Source organism: Gekko japonicus, unplaced genomic scaffold, assembly GCF_001447785.1.
Source record: "Gekko japonicus isolate JY-2015 unplaced genomic scaffold, Gekko_japonicus_V1.1 scaffold27, whole genome shotgun sequence".
Classification (NCBI taxonomy): Eukaryota; Metazoa; Chordata; class Lepidosauria; order Squamata; family Gekkonidae; genus Gekko; species Gekko japonicus.
In genome coordinates, this window is record NW_015172002.1 from 1,374,274 (window position 1) to 1,396,205 (window position 21,932).

A 21,932-nucleotide genomic window follows, 5' to 3' on the forward strand; every position below is an offset into this window, starting at 1 on the left:
GGTTGGAATCCAAGTCTTATAAGGAAAGGCTGAAAGAGTTGGGTATGTTTAGCCTGGGAAAGAGAAGGCTTAGAGGGGACATGATTGCAGTCTTCAAATATCTGAAGGGCTGACATGTAGAAGATGGAGCAGATCTATTCTTTCTTGCTCTGGATTGCAAGACAAGATCTAATGGGTGGAAATTACAAGGGAGTCATCACCAGCTAAATATCAGGAGAAACTTCCTAACTGTGAGAGTGGTTGAGCAGTGGAACAGACTGCCTCAGAAAGTGGTGGATGCTCCTTTGCTGGATGTTTTCAAGCAGAGGCTGGACGACCATCTTTCGGGTATGCTGTAGGGCTATCTTTCGGCTATGCTCCTGCAGAGTGCAGGGGGTTGGACTAGATGACCTGCAAGATCCCTTCCAACTCTAACATTCTATTATTCTATGGCAGGTTATGAAAAACCTTCCCTTTCCTTAATGAACTTGGAATATAGTATTTGCAACATGACTGTAGTGATTTGAACACATAATTCATTTATGTAAATATCAGCCTCCACAACAGTAGTGCTTTAACACTGAATATTAATTCTAGGCTCCTAGTTAGCAGATATGTCAGATAGTATTTAAAATATATTATCAAAAGTATTACTCCTGGGGCAGGACAGCTATTAAGTGAGGAATTTAAATGAACAGGGAGCTGAAAACCTGGTCTCCCTGGTGTAGCATCTTTCTTTTGGATGCTGTTAGAATAGCTCCAAGTCAGGAAATTTCACAGCTGTTGCAAAATATCCTTGGGTGCTTGGTTTTGAGCGACTTCTTATATCTGGGCAGGGCTGTGTATGAAGAGAGGGTAGGGGAAAGTGTGAAATAATCTCATTTCACTCTGTGTATCACCACAGAAAATAACATACATAAAACATTTTATAATCTGCAAGAATATACATATAGATATTGGCAGTGCAAAAAAAAAAAGACTGCATTCCAGTTTTAAAAGTGCAGACCCTGCATCCATCTTTTTGTATTGTTCCAGAGCTGTACTGCCACCACCATCCAACTATCCATGCCCCCTCTTGTAGAGGGTCTAAGTAGACAAAGAACGAGGGTTGCCAAGTTGAAAAATCGCCACGGTGGGGGACTCCTGTCCGGCGACTGAAGCACGCAAAGCGCGCACACACCACACACACGTCACCCGGATGTGACATTAGGACGCTGGGCATGCTGGGCATGCTGGAAAACCATAGAGTTTTCCCTCGGATGACCGTGGCCCCGCCCCCAGCGTGTCCGACGTGGTTGCGTCACTTCCGGGTGACGCGCACGATGGGGTGGGGTTCCCCCCGGGGGCTCGATCTGCCAGCGGCGGGGAACAGGCCTCTGGGGTGGGGGTTTCCCCACCCCCCAGGGGGACTTGGGAAACCTACAAAGAACTGGTTTACAAAACTCTATAAAGCATCATGTGTACTGAAGATGATGTCTGAATAAGTTATTGCCAAGATGGTTAGGGCCAAGCAGAGCCTTTGGACATACAAGGAGGCTTTCCCAGTGCCCCCCACCCCGCCCCTTTTCTCACAACAGGACTCAAAACAGCTCCTCAAAACTTGGGGCTACTCCAGACTGGATTGTAGTACAATGCAGTGGGCTGCAGTTGGAAAGAAAAATCAGCCACACCTCTCACAGAGTGGAAGTAATTTCTGTTTGGATCCTAACCAATAACATTTTTTTCCACCTCCCCCTCTTACCTCTCAGCTTCTGGATATTCAATGGTCCCCTAGAGGCTGAACACCTGGTATAAATTTCTCATCCAACCAATAGGTGGGCCAGCCCTAATCTGAATAATTTTAGAACACAATAAAGAATACCCCACCAAAGAATACATTCCAGGGCTCTATAAATGATTTTAAACATGTGTAATGAATGTCGGTTTAGTAGTCAGAGTGTTGGAGAGATGTTGTAAACAGCACACCATGAGCCAATAATGATTATCTTTGTGACTTTACAGAAGGAATGTTAATTCTATAGAAAAAGAAGACTACAGTCTGTACAGCTTGCAAACTAACACCATCTCCTAATCACTAACAGTCCTGAGAGTGGGCCTTGGTAAGATTTGTGACTTGGTAAGATTTCTGTTGGTATTATGGTACAATGTGAAAAGAAGCGTGTGGGACTTTGATGCTCTACTAATAATCAACTCTGGTGTTTTTTTCACAGAATTCAGTTCCCCCGGGGAATACATCCAGTGGTAGGATAGTACTTTTCCACACAAGATCACTGGTGTCTACATGAGAACTAGGCAACTGTACTTCATATCTGTACATTGCAGAGACAGACATACATGGGTGTTTTCATTTAAGAGGATACTTGATCAAAGAAAAGCGGCAATTCATAAAACATTTCTATGATCAAACAGAACTAGCATACTAAAAAAACCCTTTCTGTATTAAAGAAAACACTTTTGATGAAATGTTTGCAATGTTCTCAATCAACTTTGTCTCTTGATGTGCTCAAGACCTTTCTTTACAAATGTCCTGGTTCTGTTGTTCATTGTTACGACTTTTGTAAAGGTTTTCTGTCTTTCAATGCAGTTGATTTTATTTGCTTTACATATATGCAACCCACATAGTAGTGAACAAACGATCCTTATTTCCCTCCTTGTTCCAACTATGTAGTAACAATCAATAAACCAAATCGGGTTCCTTTTATCAGCCAGTCTGTCTGTTGATCTAAACCAAGGGATGAAGAAGTAACACAAACATGTGGAGTGTTTCTTTTAATCACTCACACCTATCCAAATGACATCACTGGGGCTTTTTGGTTTATATTACACATTTAAATAACTCAAACTAGGGCTGCAACATTTAGAGCAGCAATACCCACTCAGTGGTTCAGGAGACACGTGGTATTTTGACATGCTACCTGTGTCTCTTCCCTTATGTGGCACTCTTCCCATGTTCCAGAAAAGTGTGCAAGATCATTGCCTGCTAGGGCTTGTGCTTGACAGGTGGTTCCCAGCTGAAAATAGCTGCTGCTGGAGGGACTGGAGGACTGGTAAACTGTGAGCCTCCCTGAGTAGTGGGCCTCATTCCAGGGATGGAAGTAAAGGGCCCACACTCTCCCCAGCAATACCCCACCCTTCTCTGCAGCCCCTTAGCTCTTATTCAAGCACAAGGGCAAGGGCTGGGAAGACAAGTTGATAGAAGAGAAGCTGGTCATAGTGGTTTTACACCCCTTTCTCCACAGCCAGCTGGTCCTCCTCCAGGCACCTTGGCAATCTCTCCATCTCACCTGAGCTACCGTGTCTCATGCTGAGACAGAACAAGAAAGCCCTTCCCCTCCCTCTAGATATGCAAAGGCTGGCTAAGGTTCAACAGTAGTGGGTAAAAACAGCCCTGCATGCACAGAGATACTCCGGTAATTTAAGAACTTATAATTACATAATTAATTGGACAGAGGATGTAAATAATACTAAAATATACATTAATACTAATAAGTTGCAAGTAGCCATCACCATCCTACGAGAGGCAACTCCTCCTGTGTCAGGCAGAACAGTGTATGCCCTCTGGCAATGGTGTTCCTGCCACGACAGGCATGTGTTCCATCTTAAAAACAAAGAAAGAAAGCATGCCTTTCGCTTTAGAATGACTGTTTTTCCTCATATGTAAATATAGAACTGAAGTTCATATGATTGATCTAGATTCAGGTGGGGTAGCTGTGTTGGTCTGAAGCGGCAGAATAAAGTTTAAGTCCAGTGGCACCTTTAAGACCAACAAAGTTTTATTCAAGGTATAAGCTTTTGTGTGCATGCACATTTCCTCAGATACAATGAAATGGAAATTACCAGTCCATACATATAGGTAGAGGGTGAGAGCAGTAAATCAGCATACAACATATTATTCCAAATAAGGCTCCCAGCCGAGTACGTTTCCATGGACGGTTCTGTGCTGTAAGATGGGACCTGACCTGCTCCCAGGGATACTGGGGGGGCGTGTCTGGACTATGCAAGGCAAGGGTGGAGACCCCCTTCAGACTTCAACTCTCCCAGGTCGTCTAGCCGGGGACTTGCCAGGGCACTCATTAAATCCGGGGTGGAGAGGTGTTTATTCGCTGACCAGTCCTCTGTTGAACCAACCATATACATTGTGCCTGTACATTCCTCACTGTGTGCACTTGAATTTTAATGTATTAGGAACTATTAGTCAGGTAGTGGTGTGAGAATTATGTTATTCCCACCCTTATTATTACTAGTTAGCGGTGCTTTTTTATCTTGCTGCAGTTAATAGGGAGGGAAGCAAAAAAGGGAGTTGTACAAATATTTAACCCTGCCAGAACTATTTTTTTTATTGTTTAATCTACTGAGTTTGATTGTATCTTGGTCTGTACATGTTGTGGACCTGGGTTACTCCCTTCTGGGTGGGGGTGAGAGTGGAAAATTGGATGAGTGGGATGAACATCGAGAGTGCCAGCACTGGGCTGGGGATCCCAGTTATAAGGAGCATGGGGGGGGGGTATGGCAGTGAGAGAAGGTGCTGGAATGGAAGGAGATGGAGACGTGGTTGTGCTTGGTCTCCTTCCAACATTCATCCCATCCCGAGACATGTGGGTGAGAGGGCTGGGAACTTACACCCCCCTTCAACACTGATGTTGCACAACTCCAGGTCCATTAATAATAAGGCCTTGATACTGTAAAATTATATTGCAGTGCAAGATGTGGACCTGGCATGCATAACTGAGACTTGGACAAGGGAAGGTAAACAGTCGCCTTGAAAGAGCTGTCCCCTCCAGGTTTCTCGGTCCATCAGTCCCAAATCCGAGAGGGTTTTTCCTGCAGGGCACTTCCCATTCTGAAGGTTACTGGCATGGACTGTGTAGGCCTGGTCTGGGACTCTGAAGTGAGCTTGGCTGTCTGCTTGGTGCACTGTCTCCCAAGCCTGCTTGAGGCAGTGGCCAGTTGGCCTTGGAATTCCCAAGGCTGGTAGTTCTTGGGGACTTCAACATCTATGCCAATGTCGCCTCCTCACAGCAGGCCTTGGGCCTGGTGTCATCCGTGGCAGCACTAGGGCTTACCCAGATTGTATAAGGGCCCACATACCAAGCAGGCCACATGCTGGATTTAATCTCTGGCATGGGGTTAGATATGGATCTGATGGCCAAGATGTTGGTGCCATGGTGAGATCGTTGTGCCCTGAAGGTCCAGCTGGGTGTCTCTGCTCCTCCCATCTAGGTGGTGAGCAGATTTATGCTCACCCACGGAGACTAACAGACCCAACTGGGTTCAAGAATGCTCTGTGGGAACCAGTGCCCTCTGTTGATTCCTTAGATGAGCTGATAGATGACTAGAACTCCCATCTCTCTGAAGCCATCAACAAAATCACACACACCCCAACGTCCTCTCCATCCCCGGCAAAAAAAAAAAATCCCACCGGTATACTATGGAACTGAGGGGGATGAAATGGGAACTCAGATGACTAGAGCGAGTTTGGTGACGAGCTTGTGATCAAGAGCATCTTACAGGACGTTGATACAGTATCTGAACTGGAGGCCCCTTGGCTGTCTTTGGATTTGGTTTTCGACAACTTCAATCAGCTCTCCTGAGACAATGTTGACAGGATACTGGGTGCTGTTAGGCCAACCACCTGCCTCTTAGACCCATGCCCCTCATGGCTGGTGAAAGCCAGCAGTGAGGGACTACAAGGTTCCCTGGATCATATCATCAATCTGTCCCTGGGCTTGGGGGTCTTTCCTGAGGGACTGAAGGAGGCGGTAGTTGTCCTGCTCTTTAAAAAACCAACTTAGATCCTATGGATCTGGCCAATTACCACCCAGTCTCGAATCTTTCATTTCTGGGTAAGGTAATTGTGAGAGAGGTGACAGAACAGCTCCAGAAATTCCTGGATGACACATCAGTGTTGGATCTATTCCATTACGGCTTCCACCCCAGCCACAGGATGGAAATGGTGCTGGTCGCCTTCACAGACAATCTCTGTAGGCAACTGGACCAAGGCAGGTTGGCAATGCTGATACTGCTGATATTGCTCAGTCTTACAGCAGTGTTCGACACAGTCAACTACGATCTACTGACCCACCACCTCGCTGACACTGGAGTTCACAGGGTAGCCTTGCAGTGGAAGCCAGCCGGAAAGCCGTTCTGGGGCCTCCTGACCCAAAAATAGCCCTCATCACAAACTTGTCTGGGATATCCTTTTCTTGTTTTAATTTTCAATTTCAGCATCTTAACTTTTACACTATTATGCCTCACATTAGTTAATCTGCACTCAATAGTATACCCAAAGCCCCGGTTACAATCACTAACAGTTTAGAAATCTCATTTGACTTATAAGCATGCATTGAAAATATGAAGAAATCCCAAAGAGCAGGCAGGCAGTGGCTGTCTCTCAAAAACATCCACATAGTTGAAACAAGTTCCTTTGGAGCCCTGGCACTTTAGGCAAAGTACCTATATTGCTTCTTACAGTCATCCTATCTCTGAATGCATGGATCCCTGATTTACATGGTCAAACAAAATGGCGGAAGGTTCATAGAATTCAAGCATACTGCACATGCATTTTTATGCATGCTGTATACCCTGTATACATCTAGCCACATATCCTTATTCACATGTTTGATCCAATGCAATCAGAGTGATCCAGAGCACTCTGGCACACCCTGCCCCTGACATCCACACAAGGGATGTCATTTTGCCTAGAGACTTACATGTTTAGAGGCATGGAGACTCAATATTCTCAACGTAAGTACAAGCTACCAAAAGGGCCTAGGGGGGCAGTTATTTGCCACACTTGGGAGCTGTGCATGCAATTTCCCCACAGGGTTGTTTTGGCCTGGGAAAACAGTTTGGGGGGCAGGAGCACTTCCTATCCTTGTTGCTGTGGTTCCAGCCTGGATCAGGCTTCCACAGACTTTTGGAACAATGTTCTCACAGCTGCTTTACAGCTGCAGAGAAAGCAAGTTGAATCCTGTAAAAAATGACTTTTGTATTTTGGCCCTACACTCTATTTTGTGGAGTACGGATAGGTCTGTACATGTTGGGCTCTATAGGCTTTGGGCCCTATTAATATCATATATCAAATTCTCAGTGTGGCCATATCTGTGGATACTTAAACCCAGAGACTGGAGTCATGAACAGACTAGACAGACCTTTGACAAACTTAAAAAAGACCCCAGGTTTGCAAAAACATCTGAAATCTAAAATAAATAAATATAAAGGCAGTGGAAGGGGAGGTACCGCCAAAGTAATAGAAGCAGTCCCTATGGTTTTTGGAAACAAATGCCCTCAGTGATTGTTACCAGGCAGCCACAGCAGTACTGCCAGCCTTCCAGTCTTGGTTTCTGTCAAGGAAAGTCAGGGGGAGGAAGCAAGGCCCTTTCCAGGGTTGTTTTGTCCTTTGAAGGACAATTCATAGGGGCCAGGCCTGGCAGCAACCACAGACCAATCTGATACCATGCAACCTGGTATGGTATTAACTTGGTAGGGTTACCAGCCCCCAGGTCCAGGCAGGGCTCCCCTACTTCTGGGGGCTCCAATCCACACCCAAGCCCTGCCCCCAAGAGCAATCTGATACCATGCAAATGAAGATGTTCTGCCAGGCCCACAGCTGAGGTGGAAGAGATCCAAGTGCATCAACCTCCCCTACCCTACCATGGAGTGTGCAGTCTGGTCTTGTTTTTTTTGGTTTGTTTTTTAAGAAACAACAACCTTAACATTTTTAAGAACATTTTTCAGGTGCACATGTGCGCACATGCTCTACCATTTAAAAGAAAAATGGTGAACCTGGAACTACAGGTTCACATTCTGAACTGGTTGGAGCATGCACTGGGAGAGTTCAGACATGCAGCAACACAGGATAAATGCACAGGGATCTGTTAGCACCGACATTCATCTGCTGTCTACTTACTCCATCTCCAACTCGTCTTATGATTGGGTACAACTGGGGAACAGGTGTCAGATGTGGCTGTGTGAACCAGCCAGTTTAATCCATTAGGGAAAAGCAACTATATTGGGCCAAACTGCACGTCTGATCGCAGCCCTAGTCAGGCCCAGCTGCTGGCTACTGTTCAACAGCAGCCACTCCATAAAAACCAGTATAGTATAATGGTTAGAGTTTTGTATTTTGGCCCTACACTCTATTTTGTGGAGTACGGATAGGTCTGTACATGTTGGGCTCTATAGGCTTTGGGCCCTATTAATATCATATATCAAATTCTCAGTGTGGCCATATCTGTGGATACTTAAACCCAGAGACTGAGCGCAACCTACTTCACAGGGCTGTGAGGATAAATTAGAGAAGAGGAGAATATGTAAGCCGCTTTGGGTCCCTACTGGGGAGAAAGGCAGGGTATATATGAAGTTAAAAAACAATACATATAGCTGAAGATGGGGGAAGATAAAAGTCTGGTGGGTGGGAAAGAGATGGCACTGTGGGTGGGAAAGGAGGAGGAATTACCAGTGCTGCCAGACCTGCTCCACCATTGCTGCCTCTTCAGCAGTGGCATTACAAATGGGGGGAAAGGAGCCAGTGACAGCAAGGTGTGTGGGAGAAGAAACAGGGTGTGTCCCAGAAGAAGAATGTCCTCCTACATTGGGACCTGCCCCATCTCCTGCTGCAGGACCTGTCACATCTCTCCTGCTGCAGATTCATGAAGGTAGTGGCAGTGCTGCAAGAAGGTGGGATCCCAAGTAAGTGGGGTGACAGAATAACAGGCACTGGGTGGGGGGAGAAAGTGAGAGAAGGGGTGGGAGAGAGTGGAAGAAGCAAAGATGGGGAAATGGGAGGGCTTCTCCCGCAAGTTCCTTGGAGGTCCCTGATTATGAAAATATATGTACCGGCTTGCAGGCTCCAACTATTGGGTACCAGAAGTCAGGCAAGGTCAGAAGTCCAGAAGTCAGGCAAGGCCAGAAGTCCAGAAGTCAGGCAAGGCAGAGTCGTTCAGTCCAAGGTCAGGAGTCCAGAAGTGAGGCAAGGCAGAGCCAGTGACTTAACATCTATCCTATGCATTGTGTCCATGTATAAAAGCTTCTCTTGGCTGTTTTTATAGCCCCATGCCTAAGGGTCATGCTTGCAGCCAGCTGCTTAGAAGCAATCCTGCAACTGTTCCTCTTTGTTATCAGCAGGCAGCTGGCATCAGGCTGGGAGGCGTGCACTTTTCTGTCTTATCTGTAGCTCTGTTCTCAGCCTCTGTCTGCAGCACTCTAAGGGTGTAAGTGATACTGGTGGGCTGGGAACGGCCAGCTGAGGTTCACCTGCTGAATCAGAGCTGGAGTGTTTCAGTGGCTCTGTACCAGCTGTTGGCTGTGAAGCCTGACAAACCTGCAGCTCATTTTCCTGCTGGTCAGCTTCTCCTGTTAACTCAAGGCTGGCTACATGCTGCTCCTCTTCTCCTGAAGAGTCCTCACTATAGCTGAGCCCTGTCTAGCTCACAACAATATAATGCCCAACATGCAGATATCTGAGAGGGGAGAGAGAGTGAGCTACCCTGATCCTCTCCCTATACTTTGGATCAACATATCCTCACAGAACAAATATTTACTGGCTTCCTCTTCTTTTTTTCAGCCTCCCCCCATACTGCTTGACAAGTCACTTGTCAAAGCTAGAAAACCCTCAGGAACTGAGTAGAAGGCTTCAGTAGGAAGACAGGATCAGCATAAATCTCATAACAATGTTTTGCACTCAGAGAAGTATTGTGCTGCCCCCAGTCAGCGTTAACTGTAGGTAATAGTAGTTCAGTAAAACATGGACATCATCAGATGGGCAACACTGAAATCGGATTGACTATATAATTTGCAGTCAAAGATGGAGAAGCTCTATCCAGTCAGGAAAAATAAGACCTGGAGCTGACTGTGGTTCAGATCATGAGCTACTCATTGCAAAATTCAGACTTAAACTGAAGAAAATTGGGAAAACCACTAGGCCATTCAGGTTTGACCTAGATCGCATCCCTGATGAATATAAAGTGGAGGTGATGAATAGGTTTAAGGGACTAGATTTGATAGAGTGCCTGAAGAACTATGGACAGAGGTTCGTGATATTGTCCAGGAGGCAGCAATCAGCACCATCCCAAAGAAAAAGAAATGCAAGAAAGCAAAGTGTCTGACTCATGAGGCTTTACAAATAGCAGAAGAAAGAATGAAAGCAAAATGCAAAGGTGAAAAGGAAAGATTTACCCAACTGAGTGCAGATTTCCAGAGAACAGCAAGGAGAGATAAGGAACAATGCAAACTAATAGAGGAAAACAATAGAATGGGAAGAACTAGAGATCTCTTCAAGAAAATTGGGAGAAATTAAGGGATCGTTCCGTGCAAAGCTGGCCATGATAAAGGACAAAAATGGTAGGGACCTAACAAAAGCAGAAGAGATTAGGAAAAGATGGCAAGAATACACAGAAGAACTATACAAGAAAGACCTCGATGTCCTTGACAACCACGACGGTATAATCACTGACCTCGAGCCAGACATCCTGGAATGTGAAGTTAAATGGGCCTTAGAAAGCATTACTAACAACAAAGCTAGTGGAGGTGATGGTATCCCAGCTGAGCTATTCAAAGTCTTAGAAGAGGATGCTGTTAAAGTTCTGCACTCCATTTGCCAGCAAATTTGGAAAACGCAACAGTGGCCACAGGATTGGAAAAGATCAGTATACATTCCAATCCCAAAGAAGGGCAACGCCAAGGAATGTTCAAACTATCGCACAATTGCACTCATATCACACGCTAGCAAGGTCATGCTCAAGATCCTACAAGCTAGGCTTCAACAGTACGTGGATAGAGAACTACCAGAAGTACAAGCTGGGTTTCGAAGAGGTAGAGGAACGAGAGATCATATTGCCAACATTCGCTGGATTATGGAGAAAGCAAGAGAGTACCAGAAAAATATCTACTTCTGCTTCATTGACTATGCTAAAGCCTTTGACTGTGTGGATCACAACAAACTATGGCAGGTCCTTAAAGAGATGGGAGTACCAGACCACCTCACATGTCTCTTGAGAAACCTGTATAAGGGCCAAGAAGCGACAGTTAGAACCGGATACGGAACAACTGATTGGTTCAGCATAGGAAAAGGAGTACGACAAGGATGTATACTGTCACCTTGCTTATTTAATATATATGCAGAGTACATCATGCGAAATGCTGGCCTGGATGAATCACAAGTCATGGCATCTGACCCCATCACTCCTTGGCAAATAGAAGGAGAAGTCGTGGAAGCAGTGACAGACTTCACGTTCCTGGGATCCAAGATCACTGCAGATGGTGACTGCAGCCATGAAATTAAAAGACGCCTGCACCTTGGGAGGAAAGCGATGGCAAACTTTGACAGCATAATAAAAAGTAGAGACATCACCCTGCCAACAAAAGTCCGCATGGTCAAAGCAATGGTATTCCCAGTAGTACTGTATGGCTGTGAGAGTTGGACTATAAGGAAGGCTGAGCGCCGCAGAATAGATTCTTTGGAATTATGGTGCTAGAGAAGACTCTTGAGAGTCCTTTGGACTACAAGAAGGTCAAATCAGTCAATCCTAAAAGAAATCAACCCTGACTGTTCCCTGGAAAGCCAGATACTGAAGCTGAAGCTCAAATATTTTGGCCACCAAATGAGAAGGGAGCACTCACTGGAGAGGACCCTGATGCTGGGAAAGATTGAAGGTCAAAGAAGAAGGGGATGACAAAGGATGAGAAGGTAGACAGTGTTATCGAGGCAACGAACATGAAATTAAGCAAACTCCAGAGCACGACGGAAGACAGGAGGGCCTGGTGTGATGTGGTCCATGGGGTCATGACGAGTCGGACTTGACTGTGCGACTGAACAACAACAAAAAACTGCTGTTTATCTATAAGTGCAGTTGCCTCTGGGAATTGTAGTCCTGAGCTAGGTGCCCCCAAAGCATCCCTCTGACTGGCTCATCAAAAGTAATTTCCTGAGCTCAGAGGCACAAAGATAGGAAAGTATAGTTCTTTTCCATTTCTTTGTCTGTCCGCAAGGAGAAGGGGAAACCCATCTCTTTCTCACCATGGCTATAGAATTGACCTGAATCACAAAGATGTAAGTTTTCCAGCCAGCCATCAGATTAGATTGCGAGTAATGACCTTCTGAATGCATGTGAAGTTCAATAAAGATGATTTAAGTTCTTTCAGTTTGGCTGTGCATTGATCACATCCTAGAAAGCATTCAGCTTTCAGACAGAGCTGAGTGCCAGACAGGAACAAATATCCTGCTCACACAGAAGAGGTTGTATCCCACTCAAAGCATTTATGTTGTTAAACAGTGTTACATGCAAAAATGTATGTTACTGTTCAGTGGCAACATTAAAGGGTTGGAGTGATTATGTGCTTTTTTCCATTTCATTTTTCATTCCCCTTCCCTCCAAATTATCCTTCATGAGTTCTTTCGATCTTCTGCACTGATGGTGTTATCCCCACGGGTCTCCTGACTGTCAGGAACACCTTAGGGTTAGGTGCTACAGGTTACTGTCACAAAAAAAGGGAAAAGTAAGAAAGGACTCAATTCAGAATTCTCTGGATCCATTCTGTGCACATGCATAGAGAATGGAAATCAAGATGTACATATCTTAGGATCAGGGATCTTCAGACCACATACTTTTGGAGAATGTACTTTCCTCAAAAAATATTCAATTAAGTACAATTTTAAAAGAGAAAAAACTCTGGGTTTACTTTAAGGAAGTTTGAAGAGTTCAGGAAGTGGTGTTTGTGATTAAAAGAGCCCTCATTCTACAGGTAACATACAGGTTTATCATTTGGAAAAGGTGATACTTAATCTGCACCCCGCTGACGCTTATAACAGCCTTCCCTGGTAGGACAAAGGCTGATTCCTTCTCTCCAGTGAACACACAGAGCTGCCTTATCCTGAGTCAGAGCGCTTGTCTATCAACATCAGTATTGTCTACTCTGTCTGGCAGCAGATCTCCAGAGTCTCAAGTAGATGTTACATCACCTACTAGTTGATCCTTCTAACTGGAGATACTTGGGACTGAACCTCAGACGTTATACGTACAAAACAGATGTTCTACTACTGAGCCAGAGAACCACCTCTGCAAGTGTAAAAACAAGTTTCTTTAGTCACCATTCAGTTGAGAATGTGCCTGCAGGGCTCTAGTCGGGGGGGAGCTCTCAGGTACGGAGCTCCGGAAGAGAACCTCTAGGGGGCGGGGCGGTCACGTGGTGAAGCCCCGCCCCCTTCTTTACCCCGCCCTCTGCTTCGATCCTCATTCCGTTTGGGAATGAGGATGAAGCAGGAGGGTAAGTAGCCGGGCCTTCTGACACACTTCCGGTGATGTCAGGGGGTGTGGCCTTCTGTCACTTCCGGTGATGTCAGGGGGCGTGGCATATGCAAATAAGCTATGCTAATGAGTTATGCTAATGAGCTCCGGCAGCTCTTTTTCTACAACAAGACCCCTGCTGGTGAGCACCCAAAAAGCAGAAAATAAAAAATAAAAAAGGAGGGGGGCTTTTACCTGAAGCAAAACTGACTTAAACCATGCCCTCCTTGGCCTGTTATAGAACTGGGTAGAAGGCATGAGGGGTGATGGGAAGAAACCTTTTGGGGGGTGCCAGGGAGTTTTCAGAAACTGAAGGGACAGAGAAACAACTATCCTTTATCTTCATCAGCTGATGAAGAGGTGAGAAATCATGCATGCCTGATGAAACAAACAAAAATGACTTCAATAGATGGCTTACCTCCTAACCATGGCAAAAATATGGATGTTTAAATGCTGTAATTTTAAATAAATGGTGACTTTATTTACAAGTAAAGTTTAACTTGTTTTTAAAATAAAAATTAATATCTTATCATGGTAATTCTGCTCCTCATAAAAGTCTAAATAGGGCACATGTTTACAAAGGTACCAAAAGAAGGTGGGGAAATACTGGGTCTATTATTATGGATATGGTTTAGTTTATAGACAGACTAAACTGGAGTATCTATACAAGCTTCCAGTGGTGGCAACTGGTGAAAACTTCCTAGTGGAATATGGCTGAAATCTAAACTCATTAATACCTAGTAACTTGGGACCTTGGTAAATTTTCCATTCCCCTGGCAGTACAGAAGTTATCACAGAACTGTACATTTTGGGACCTACATGAACAAAGGCCATGTGGGATGGAGGATGAAATGAGGAGGAGAACTGGGCAAGACTGAAAGAAAAAGCCATCTGGATCCAGCCCATTGTTGTTGTTGTTGTTTTTTAAAGGATTGTGAAAAATCTCCTTGTAAAACTAATCTGCAAAACTTCAAAATACAAAGTTTTTCAAAGCAGTTCCTCTTCACTTATATGGGAATTCACAATCCTCTCCATTTTGAGTATACATATTGATTTAAGTAGGATATCTCCAAAATAAGTAACAGACTGCCGCAATCATAGTTGCATTGCGGTGCTTGTCCTTGATACTATGTATACAGAATTTGGCTGCATTCAGACTGTCCATTTGGCCGAATATAGGCACTTTTCAAAGATTTAATGGGCCCGGTCACACAGCCAAAGCTGTCAGCCATTCCTGAATTGTACTCAATCCATTGTACAAAAAGTTAGAATCAGAGTAAATAACCACCACATAACATGTGGTGCTTTTGGTTTCCCACATATTCATCACGTGTGGCCAGATGTCTGAATGTGGGGGGAGCACAAACAAAATGGATTTGCAGTCTGAACCTGCAGATCCCTTCCTACTGCTATGGTGGGTTTTTGCCCAGATGCGCATGAGTGCACATGCGCACACATGCATTTTAAAAATGACCAGGCAGTGCACTCTGTGGCTGAGACGCTGCAGTAATGTGGATGCTTAACCATGGGATGTCCATGTGGGTAACCCGCAGCAGGGTGTGCTGTCTGGATGAATGCCCCGCAACACTTTAAACTGGTACAATTAGAGGCAGCACCATATCACACCAAGCTGCCAGTCTGACCGCAGCCATAGTGAAACAGCTCAAGAAACAACAGTTGCTTCAATGTTCAGAGAGTCCTGTTGCTACCACATCCCATTTGTGCTGCTAAAATGTATCCCAGTGAGCATTTGTATCCTGTCTGATCTACATTACATACTAAAATGATGACACAAGTCCAGGGCTTGGCAAGATGCACTCTTACAGAAAGGCACTGTTTTAACCAGAGTGGAAGCAGTTAGTGTCAGAACCACACACAGTACTGAATGGAGAATGAAACATGTTTACAAACCAGCCTCCCCTGTGCTAATTTAATTATATCCAGAACACAGCTAGTCTAGAATTCTTAAGAGACTACAGAAAGCAATCACTATGTGATATAATTTACTTAAAGGACATAGTCTCCCTTCCTTACACTGTCTGTGGTGAAAAACAGAAAATGTAACATCTTAATGTACGTCAGAGTTCTCCTTTTGCAACCGCCTTGGGGTCAGCACCTTTCCCCCCAGCCAGGTAAACATCCAGCAGATGTAGTTTCCCAGAGCCACAGCTCCAAGCTGGGGAATAGCTCCACCTGTTGAATGTCAGCATATTGTGCTGCTACTAAAGGCACAGTGCCTCTCTCTCTCAAAAAAGCTAGTAGTCATTCTTAAATAACTCAAAGAGACAGTGTAGGAGTTAGAGTGACTTAGGAGATCACGTTAGGGTTGCCAGGTTTCCTCTGGCCACCAGGAGGGGATGGGGGGGTAGGGTTGCCAGATCCAGGCTGGGAAATTCCTGAAGATTTGGAGACGGAGCCTGGGGAGGACAGGGACCTCAGGGGGGTGCAATGCCATAGAATCCACCCTCCAAAGCATCCATTTTCTCCAGGGAAACAGATCTCTGTAGTCAGAAATAAGCTGTAATTCCAGGGGATCCTCAGGTCCTACCTGGAGGCTGGCATCCCTGTCCACAATCAGCTATAAAGCTCACTGGGTGACCTTGATCCAGTCACACTTCTCTGCAGATTAGAGTTGTCATGAACATAAAATAGGAAGGGAGGGAATCACATACATCAGGCTGAATTCCTTGAGAAATGGAAGAATATAAACCGGTGCTAGTGACAGTCCAGCTGAACCTTCAGGAAGATTTGTTGGTGCTCATTTAAAGAAGACTTTCTTAGCTAGTCTGCTGACTTCTTATTAACAGCAACAGCCACACAGAGAAAGGCAGAGAGGGGCCTGATCCATCTCTTTCTCCTGCACAAGTTCCCATTGAAACTGTTCACCAGATCAAACATGTATGTGGGAGAGCTCAACGGATTCTGTGAGCTTGTTTATATGACCCTTCAGCCTGTGGCATCATGACTCTTAAAGAAATCAATCTATGCCAACCAGTTGGATGGATGACACCACACACCCACCACACACTGAGCTAAACGAAGCCAAGCCATTGCCGCTCAAGAACAACCACAGATTTTTAAGTGACTAATATCTGAAATAAGCCCTCCCGTTGCTCTCTCAAAGCACCCAGGTATACACATTCAACCAAATGAATACTTAATACAGGAATGTGCAGAAACCAATTGAGTTAACGGTGTAATCATCCCAGGATTTGGGGCTGCTTTTAAGAATTCCCTCATCAATATCCTCCCATGCAAAATCTGCTGCTGCAAAGGCAGATAGTTCAAGTTAATAACTTACAACCACTCAAATACCATTAAGGCTACCTGATTACCTTTAATTCCTGGAAACAAGTAGACCCCTGAACATGTTAACACTTATTTACCCTGTGAAATCTCCTTCTTCCCTCCCCACTTTGCAATAAATCTAATGATTGCAATTATAAAGCTCCACTTAACACAATGCTTTCTTCCCCTTTCACTTTTCAAACTTTATCAGGCTGATTTAAACACACCCACCGATGGTTAAAAACAGAACTCCCTTCCACTAAGGTAAGTGGACTATGAAAGCAAACAACCAAATAGCCAGTAACACAAAGCTAAGATTTACCTGACCCATGTGCCTGTCTACAGATGACAGCAAGAAGCAGCAAAGCCGTCTGGCGCTCCACTCAAAGGTCCAGCCTTCCAGTTGAATCAGTGACTCTTAACACCCTCCTTCTCTCTCCCCCCCCCTTTTCTGTTTGGTTACTAATCCTTACTGCACAGGAAAAGAAGAGTTGGATTTCATTTAACCCCTTCTGCCACAAAAAGTTCCCCCACAGCTTTCTTGTTTTGCTTTTTTAAAGCCAGAATTGTAACCCTGTGCACGTGGAAGAACCAGCTCATGAAAGATTTCCAGTGCCTTAGCATGAACCCCTTTTAAAAACAGAATCCGTTGTTGAAAGTTATTAGGGCGGGGCCGCTCTTAACCAAGTTTTATTTTAGCCACAGGCTGCACATCAAAAGGCATGACAGAGAGACAAACAGCTGGAACAATCTATAATTGCAGTCATTGTCCATGAAAGTCCCCAAGTCTAAAAAAGCACTGTTTTTAAAAATCACATTTCCTTTACAGCAGGGCTACACCAAAGTCCACATTCAAATCCACCCCTCCCATACTTTGGAAGCTGAGAACATAAACAATCCCAAACCTTGTCCATGGCTAGACCCAGCCATGCAATGGAGTAACTCAAACCCTGGGACTGAGCATTGTAGTAGCCTGGAGAACATGCAGAGACAACTCTAAAGCAGCAAGAGACCAACTTGTGTTTGAGGGAGGGTTGCCAGCTCTGGCTTGCAAAATACCTGGAAATATTGGGGGTGGAGCTTTAGGGTGGGGTTTTGGGAGGGGAGGGACTTCAAGGAGGTATAATACCATAGAGCCCACATTCCAGAGTGGCCCTGTTCTCTCCAGGTAAACTGATCTTTGTCGCCTGGAGCGCAGGTGTCATCTCAGGAGGAGATCTCCAGCCACCACCTGGAGGTCTGCAACTCTAGTTTGAGGAATTCATTCCTATTTTAATCCCTATTTTACAATCAAAATCCCTGTGAACAAAACAGCTGGGAAAGAAATTAGGCTACTCACACACAAAGCTGATGGGAGTAACGCTCAGTAGCACGATACAGAGAATGAGCCCAAATCATTATTGCTTGTCTAATTTAAGTCTAAATGATCTGCATTTTTAGCATGTTCATCTTTAAGGGCACTTCTGTTTAATGATCCATTGGGATTATACAGCCTCTCCGGGAAAGGAATTTTTTTTGGTGAGCCATTTTGTGTGTGTGCCTGGAAGTCACAGTTGACTCCTGGCGACCCCTAGTGGAGCTTGGATGCTTCAGAGATTGTGGCTTACTATTGACTGTCTCTGCATTCCAGCCTGGTATCCCTTGGAGGTTTCCCATCTAAGTACTTGCCATTTATTTCAGATCCCCTCTGATGAAGCCTCAGCAAAAGCCATAGGAGTCTGAGCTGACTTAAAATTAATTCTCCAGACTATTTCTTGGGAGTTCCTTTCCATCAATGTGGTAACTTTGTATCTCAAAGCTGCAAATTGTTTACATCTTACGATCTGTAAGGTCAGCTGGTGATGGCCTCTTGATGGCATTCCTCACCACCACTGGTATCTTTTAAAAACGTATTTGGTATTCCACAATTAATCACTATAATTTAAGACAATTGTTACTTTCTAGAAATCTCCAGAAGTGTCTGTTGTTAACATCTAGCACTGATGCTGCATGTTTTTCAGTTATGTGAGGTAACAGCAAGAAAGGCAGTGAGACAAGGAGATATTCTGTAGATCAGGGGTGTCAAACATACGAACCATGGGCCGGATCAGGCCTGCACAGGGTTGCAATCTGGCCTGAGAGCAGCTGACTCTGCTGCTTCCTGCTTCCAACATTGCAGCTCCTTTTCCCCAGTCTCTCCTATTTCCTGCTTGGCAGAGAGAAAGCCTTCCCTCAATTGGCTGGGCTCCTCCCCCTCTCCTCCTTTGGGGAGGGAGGAGGAGGAAAAGAGTCAGAGGGGGAATGGCATCTCGTGGGATTTTTAAGAAGACCAGCAATGTTTTATTCCAGGTAGAAGCACACTTTTTCTTCAGACAGACAGAGGGAGGGAGGGAGGGAGCCAGGGGCAACACTTCAGAGAAAGAAAGTAAGTCCTGTGTTTAAGACCAAAAATGTTTTATTCCAGCAACAATGAGGGGAAGATTCCTGTGTTTAAGACCAAAACATGTTTTATTCCAGTTATGGGGGGAAAGTCCTGTGCTAAAGACAAAAAAAAAAATTCCACCAGGTATTGGGAGGGAGAGTCCTGTGTTAAGTACCAAAAAATATTTCATTCCAGTGTAGGGGGGGGAGTCCTGTGTTTAAGACCAAAAAAATGTTTTATTCCAGGTATGGGAGAGAGAAAGAGAGAGTACATCCCATGGCACTTGGAGAGATTCCCCCTTTCCATTTCTAACAGATGGGGGGGGAACAGCATATCTTGCATTCCTTATTAGTGAAAGGAAGCAAGAGTACAGCAGCACCTTAATGACTAACAAAATTTGTGGCAGGGCATGAGCTTTCATGAGTCACTGCTCACTTCTTCAGATACAGCTGGGATGTGAGTCCATCTCTCCTTATATCTTGGAGAGTAAAGTGATTTCAGATGCCAAAAGGCAATAGCGGGCATTGGTAAAGAGAGAAGAAACCTAGGTCTCAGTTCAGTTCAGGAGTTTGCATTGTCTTGAGCTTCATGATCAGTTGCAATTCAGCAGTCTCTCTAATCTCCCTCTGAAATTCCTTTGTAGGAGAACTGCTACTCCTAGATCAGCAACTGAATGCCCTGGAAGGTTAAAATGCCCCCCCACTGGTTTTTGAATGTTGTGGTTTCTAATAGTGGTAGAAAGAGAGTCCAGTAGCACCTTTAAAGACTAACAAAATTGTGGTAGTGTATCTGCTTTTGTGAGTCACTGCTCACTTTTTAGACTTATTTCCATTTATTCTTTGCATCCTCCTGGACTGAATCCTACTGTACCAAATTGAGACCTAGGTTTCCTGTCTTATTACCAATGCTGATATCTCCACACCTCTGTATATCACACCACTGCTAATATCTCCACCCCTCTGCATATCACTCCTAATCCAATCATGCCTGCTATTGCCATTCGGCATCTGAAATCATCTTTATAAAGTTATATCTTCAGTACTTTGTGTTACATTTTATGGCGCACATGGCCAGCCTAACCAAGTGACATTTATGTCAGATCCGGCCATAGTAACAAATGAGTTTGACACCTCTGCTGTAGATCCTCGATGTGACAGGGGCATCTTCCAACCAGGAGATGCCAACCTGTCAAATAAAACTGGTCTATATAGAAGAAGAAGAAGAAGAGAAGAGATTGGATTTATACCCCGCCCTTCACTTGGAGTCTCAGAGTGGCTTACAAACGCCTTTCCCTTCCCCTCTCCACAACAGACACCCTGTGAGGTGGGTGGGGCTGAGAGAACTCTGACACAAACTGCTTTTTTTCAAGGACAGTTGTTCCAGAGCTTGTGACTGACCCAAGGTCACATCAGCAGGTGCAAGTGGAGGAGTGGGGAATCAAACCCGGCTCTCCCAGATTAGAGTCCACGCACTTAACCACTACACCAAATAGCCCTGCTATTACTACTGAGATGGTGTGAAGGGGATATAATTTTGTTCTGGCTCAGAAAGGAAAGCTCTAGAAGCCATATACATCATGCTGCTCATTCCAGAGCATGAAGCTGTGTGGAAGCAAAGCAAAACAAAACCTGCTGCAATTGGAAGGTGGGGCAAAAGCTCCATGTGAAAGGCACCTAATAAGAGGTTAAATATTTTTCAAAACAACAGAAAAAATAAGGCCCTCAAAGCAATCTCCCAAGGAGCCTCTCATCTGAAAACAACACAGAAGAAGGAAAACATAATTAGTGTAACTAATACTGTACTGGCAAAAATGTGGAACAGGCATTATGATAAACCTGTTCTTCCCTAAGTTTCTTTTCAATAGTGGTCTCTCCAGAGATCTTGAATGATTAAGCTATGTTGGAAAGTTGAGGATGAGGAATTTGACTAGCCATTCTGGAGGCCAGCCAGGTTCCATCCGAGAAACAGCTGTGCCTACTGCTATGTTAGGCACTGCTGAAAGACAACGTCTAATTGAATTAAGAGGCACTCCTTAGGGATACAAACTTTCAATGAGAACTGACAATGCAAGTTGAAAACTTTGAACTTTTAACAAAGGCTTTGTTGCTGGGTCTTTTGCATCCTGTTTCCAGATGGATTCCTATGATAGGAAAGGCTATTCTTGTGTGATTTTGATGTAGACCCAGCTCAGTATGTAACAGTACCTCATTAAGTACCTCAAAAAGATCATAACACTGTAGTAGTTGAAGGTCAAACAATCAGAGATGTATTCAAAACATTTGTTAGCTGCCTTTCTCCCTCATGGAACTCAAGGTGGCTTGCAGACTTGTTGTCCGAATTTAGAATTTGTTAGCCCTTGTGCTGTTAAAACTTGTTAGCCTATGTGCTTTACGGATGTTGGATAAGATTGATATCACAGCTAAACACAATAAGACAACCAGAGAACTGAATTTGGTTGAAAAAGAGTTGTCTCGAAACGAACAACCACTCGAGATGTTCGTATCGCTCACCTTCCGTATTTGACGTCCTGTGTTCTGAAAATATAGAAATTATAAGGAGACTTGTTGTCCGAATTTAGAATTTGTTAGCCCTTGTGCTGTTAAAACTTGTTAGCCTATGTGCTTTACGGATGTTGGATAAGATTGATATCACAGCTAAACACAATAAGACAACCAGAGAACTGAATTTGGTTGAAAAAGAGTTGTCTCGAAACGAACAACCACTCGAGATGTTCGTATCGCTCACCTTCCGTATTTGACGTCCTGTGTTCTGAAAACATAAAAATTATAAACATCATCAAGCGTCAATTCTGTACTAGTTATTATTGTCTATTCATTGTGATTTGTGAACTCACAGCAATTTTTCATCATTATTATTGTATTGCATTATAAATAAAACAATTACAAAAACACAATAAAAACAATGTGAATATAACAATTACAAAAACATAGAACAAGTGGTAACTTTAAAAACTTCAATTA

The 21,932-nt window shown here is 44.3% G+C and overlaps 1 protein-coding gene across 1 annotated transcript in view; it reads right to left on the reverse strand.

Moving 5' to 3' along the window:
- The window catches only part of PAPLN (papilin, proteoglycan-like sulfated glycoprotein), a 116,772-nt gene extending 99,259 nt beyond the window's left edge, over positions 1-17,513 (reverse strand). Inside the window, exon 1 of the mRNA XM_015420071.1 lies at positions 17,456-17,513. Coding sequence (XP_015275557.1) covers positions 17,456-17,464 — 9 coding nt within the window. The 5' untranslated portion in view covers positions 17,465-17,513. The remainder of the gene's footprint in view (positions 1-17,455) is intronic.
- Between the last annotated feature and the right edge of the window lie 4,419 nt (positions 17,514-21,932).